Raw genomic sequence first — 5,586 nt, forward strand, 5'->3', positions numbered from 1 at the left:
CCTCAGCTCCTTTCATCTTCTCTTTTATGCAGAATTAAGAGATATTATTAATACATTTGATAGGCTTATTGAATGCTTTTTGGGAGAAGAAGTTCATCGCTCATTCAAGGATGGAGACCTTGTTAAATCTGTCTTAGGACAAAAAACTCTGGTCATCTTGGATGGCTACGATGAGCTCAATAAGAGTTCATCTGGCCTTTTCAACCATATTCTTTCTTTAAACAAACTCTATAGCCAATTAACTGTTTTCGTTACCACCAGACCTGAAGCTGAAGAGAAACTGAATGCTCATTTCGAATCCAGGGCTTTGAATGCTGTTCATCTTCGGCTTGTAGGAATTAAAGCCAAAAAAAGAGAAGAGTTTGTAACCAAATACTTCTTGAGTCTACCCAAAGATTCCCCAGTTTTACAAGAGCTAGATAAACTATTAGAATTCCTTAGGAGAACTGAACACAAAATTAGCATCGTGTGGGAAGTTGCCTATAATCTCTGTCTCCTGACAATTCTTTGGATGTTCAAACCAGATGATGTAAACAGAATCACAACTGAGGCTGAGCTCTACTGGCATATTTTCCTTCTAATCATCTCCAAATTAGAGGAGCGTTTGCAGAGGAACCCATCTACGTGTGACTTAGAATTAAGTGTCTTGCGACACAAAATAAATATATTTCTTGATGAACTTTCTTTGGAATCTCTCAAAGGATTGAAAGATGATTTTATAAATCTTCCCCAATCGGTCTATCAAAGATTGACTGATCTATGTCTTCGTTTGGGATTACCAATAGAAGAGCTGGCTGGAGCCTTCCTAAAGAAAGTCACCTCCTTCAACAACTCCTATTACACTTTCCCTCATAAGGGTTTCATGGAGTTCCTGGGAGGTTACAACATCTATAAACAAATGACCAGCCCAGATGTGGATCCATTGGCAATACAGAAGTGGAGTGATGAATTATCTCAAACCAGCATCCCATTACAAATCCAATTAAAAATGCTTGCTCTTCTTAAGTCAACGAGAACTACATCAGTGACAGACTTTGTGAAAGAGCTGCATGGGGGCTCTCTCCCTGACTCTCTGGAAAAGTATCAAAACCTACTTATCCAGACACTAAGCATTTTCCACGTGGGGGAAGTGGAGGTGCCACTGGCAACCAAGATTGAGACCCTGGAACTCCTGGAGGAGTCAGGATTGAAGGACAAAGACTCCTTCCTGAAAGTCATGCACAACATAAAGTGCAATGACGAAATGTCACGCTGGATAGCGCAGAGGTTTTGCTTGATTGATGACAACACTTTAATCACTGACTCATCATTCGAGTCTTACATCGCCCTCCTTGCAGCCACTGATCCTCCTCTCCCAAACAGACATGAAATTAGAATTTTTATTGACCTCGAAGAAAGTATCTCGGGCTTCGAGGTACTAACCAAACATCTCTTGCGACACCAGGTTTACCCAAGAGGAATATTGCTTCAGCGCAGCTTTAGAGAATTTACGTCTATTAACGCAGAGGAAACAGAGTCAATCAAAAGTCTACTCAGCAAAGGGTAAGTTTTGCCTTTTCCTTTGCTTTTCTGACAGTTATTCTGAATATCAGCCTACTTCTTAACTAATATCATCCAATATCTTTATGAAAAAGATAGTGATACATAAAAACACAAATACACACACACACACACACACACACACACATATATATATATATATATATATATATATATATATATATATATATATATATATATATATATATACTTATACACACACACACACACACACACACACATATATATATATATATATATATATATATATATATATAAAGCCTACTTTTAAAGAGAAATGAAGACAGACATGAATAATCAAGCTACAGACTTTGCCACAATCCTCAACTTGAATATCATAGTCTATATCCTTTATATTACCAGTATCATTATCATCATCATCATCATCATCATCATCACGGTCATCATTAGATTCATTATAAAAAAAAGTCTCAAATTTACTTTCCTTCTCATTTATAGATGATATAAATTTCAATATTCCACCAAATTATTCCTTTTTACTTTTCATTCATATTATCATCATCATCATCATTATCATCATCATTATCATCGTCATCGTCTCCTTAATCATCTTAATCATCATCATCATTCCACTTAATAAAATTCCCGATCGAATCTAATAATTATTTCTTTCTTTTCTTCTCTTTGGAACAGTTGTGAGAAATACAGAGGCATCTGGAACCCAACGTTTCAAATCCCTCCAAATGTGAAGCGTCTCTGGGTGAGGCTTCCGGACCAAGTCAGCCTCGACGCCTTCTGTCGATCTTTGCAAGAGACAAAAGAGATTGAACGTTTAGGTGAGTTATAAATGAAGGACGACAGAATATCTGTCTTCCTTTCCTTTGAGGGACTTTATAATATCTCGCCTTCTTCTCCTTATCCCATTCCTGTCATTCGTTCTGTTAATATCGTTTTTATCATTATTTCTATTATTGTAAGTATCATTATTATTATCATTATTGCTGTATAAATTTAGAACTTTATATTCAAGGCTCAATTAATTTCTTTTCTTTTAAATAGGACAATATTGTTTTCATCTGATTTGAAATAATTTAAAGCTTTCGATGCGGTTTTCATTTATTTCCTTTCTTATATAAAAAGGAAATGATTCAGTTTAAAGGTGACATTACTACATCACTATAGTCACTATTGATTTCACAAATAATGATATTAATGATGGTGACAGTAATGAATAGTGATGATCATGATAGTAATGAAGTGGAAACTCGGGAACAGTGATAGTCTCTCAAGGCTACTCCTGACTCCGCCTCCTTTCTGCGCTGATTGGTTCTATACAAAAATATGGGCGGAGTCATTTGATCTCAAGAATCAATCACCGAAAGGGACGTGAAAAGTATTATCTCGACCAATAATATTGCGATAGTCCAATAAAACTGAGTTCTCATTGGCTGTGTTTCTTTACACAGCGCTCTATGCGAGTGTATCATGAGGAGACTGATGTCATCCCATTACATAATAAAAACTACAATGCTCGCGTGCACACACATTGATTCACACACACATTAACTAACGCACACAAGGACATTGACTCACGCACGCACACACTCATTGACTCACGCACACACACAGATTAACTCGCACGCACACATCAACGCAAACCCATAGCTTCTAACTTTAGTAATTTCGTCTCTAAATTCGTTGTTTCAGTTATCATTATTCCCATTTGGTCTTTTCCTTTAAAATCTTACGAAATGTTTGGTTGTGATTTTCATTGTCCTCAAAGTGGTTGTTGTTGTTGTTTTTCTTCTTCTTCTTCTTTTTCTTCTTCCTTAAGACTTTTTCCTTTTCCAGGGATTCACTTTAGTGTCAAGGATGTCAGCAGCGTCAGTCACCCAGTTCCTTTCTTGAAGGAGGATTCATTTGTCTTGGTCAGCAATGTCCAGGGAGAAGACATCGAGAAGGTTGGGGACATCCTTCGGGCATTGCAACCACAGGATGCAAGGAGGTGAGGAGACATCATTCCTTAAAAGAGAGAGAGAGAGAGAGAGAGAGAGAGAGAGAGAGAGAGAGAGAGAGAGAGAGAGAGAGAGAGAGAGAGACGATATGATTATCATATTAATTTGTTGAACAGAAAATTTGATTTGAAATAAGAATTTGAATCCACATCAGATTTGGAGAAAGAAAAATCTCATAGGCCTATTAATAGAAATAGTCAATTATTAATTATTATAGAAATAGAAATAAGTTTATCAATTTGTACACTTTTCAAATGTTACTTGAAGGTTTATTTCTATTTTCAATTCATATCCTATTTGGGATCATTAAAAATGAATTGCAATACTGTGTACGTGAAGGCGTGTGTGTGTGTCTGTGTGTGTGTGTGTGTGTGTGTGTGTGTTTGTGTGTCTGAATGCACTTGTTCATCTTAACAAAACCAGATGTCAATAAAACAATAATTAATAATATGGTAGACATCATTTCCTTTCTTCTTCTTTTCCTTTCCTTTCATTTCATAAGATTTTTTTTCTTATCCTTCTTCTTCTTCCCAACAGATCCTTCTCTTCACTCTGCTTTCCTCGGTGTTCCAAGGAGAGGAGGAGTCCTCGGGATTTCCTCCTCCCAATGATGAACTCCTTGAAGGGAGTCAGGGTGAGAGACATCATCTGTTTCCCAGAAGATGAACGACCAGATGACGAAGCCTTACTTAGAGAGATGCGTCTTAAGGCAGAGGAATCCACCGGATGTCGAGATGGTGTTAGATGGTGAGTTTGCTTCTTCTTTTTCTTTTCCTTCTTCATCTGTATTGTACGATTTCTCTCTCTCTCTCTCTCTCTCTCTCTCTCTCTCTCTCTCTCTCTCTCTTTAAGCAGACCATGGGCCTAAAAAACTGGTTTATTCTATAAAATCCGGTAATTCTTTTTATATCATAGGTCTAATTGTTAATGGTCATCACGCTATTTAGGCATCATCTCTCTCTCTCTCTCTCTCTCTCAGCAGGTGATGAGCCTAGATAACTAATCTGTATTCATTAGAAGCCAAGTTTCAAAACTATTTTTCTTTTGGTTTTGGTCTATGATTTGTTTCTTAATAGTTTTTTCTTTTCCTCATTCGATCACTTGATATTCCTTTGTATCTTCATTAATCGAAACAGAGACATTTCCAGAGAATGTCGTTGTGTGGATGATAGAGAGGTGTTGATGTGTAGAGCAATTTCCACCTCATTATTTTCCTCACTTTTTCTTATTATTCTGCTCATTATCATTTGATTAGAATATCTGATTATGTTTGTTTGAATATCAATATATATGGTTCCCTCCAATTCTTTACTCACTTCCTTCAATTCTCAACATATTCATCATACTCCTTTCTTTCACTTTCATTATTATTTATTTCTCTTTAGAATAAAGATTTCCTCATCATATCCTATGCCATATTTAGTTAGCTTTTTTTGCTGAGTCATTGCAGACAACCAAAGTCTATTTCATAATGGTGTTTTCTTCTTTGCTCGGTAGGAGGACTGATGCACAGATGTTCCGTATATTGAGTCGAATAAGTTTGATTAGATCTCTGGAGCAGTATTGAATTAACAAGAGTCATACAGCAATGAAGACGACTGGCGATCCGTGGGGCGTCAACTAAAAAGAAAATGAAGAAGTCCAATATCATCTGACCCTATAGTTGTGAAACAAATGTCTCGAAATGTTAATCACCAAATTCTAATTCATAATCTGTCACTAAATGATTCAGGTTTAACCAACTTCTTATAATGATTAGATAACTTTTAGATAATTTTGAGGTCATTTCTTGATTGGAATGGGATTTATATATATATATATATATATATATATATATATATATATATATATATATATATATATATATATATACATATATATATATATATATATATATATATATATATATATATATATATATATATATATATATATATATATATACATATATATATATATATATATATATATATATATATATATATATATATATATATATATTTAATTGTTAGGGAACAATTAAATCTTTTCAGAGAAATCTATTGTTTTT

At 35.0% G+C, this 5,586-nt stretch overlaps 1 protein-coding gene across 1 annotated transcript in view; it reads left to right on the top strand.

The window, feature by feature from the left end:
- LOC137627138 (uncharacterized) overlaps window positions 1–5,334 on the top strand; it is a 428,038-nt gene extending 422,704 nt beyond the window's left edge. Inside the window, exons 2-6 of the mRNA XM_068358220.1 lie at window positions 1–1,542; window positions 2,215–2,357; window positions 3,373–3,526; window positions 4,074–4,283; window positions 5,034–5,334. The exon at window positions 1–1,542 is cut by the window's left edge and continues 930 nt beyond it. Of these exons, the coding sequence (XP_068214321.1) occupies window positions 1–1,542; window positions 2,215–2,357; window positions 3,373–3,526; window positions 4,074–4,283; window positions 5,034–5,103 (2,119 nt within the window). The 3' untranslated portion in view covers window positions 5,104–5,334. The remainder of the gene's footprint in view (window positions 1,543–2,214; window positions 2,358–3,372; window positions 3,527–4,073; window positions 4,284–5,033) is intronic.
- Window positions 5,335–5,586: the final 252 nt, after the last annotated feature.

The sequence above is a fragment of the Palaemon carinicauda genome, chromosome 34, assembly GCF_036898095.1.
Source record: "Palaemon carinicauda isolate YSFRI2023 chromosome 34, ASM3689809v2, whole genome shotgun sequence".
NCBI lineage: Eukaryota > Metazoa > Arthropoda > Malacostraca > Decapoda > Palaemonidae > Palaemon > Palaemon carinicauda.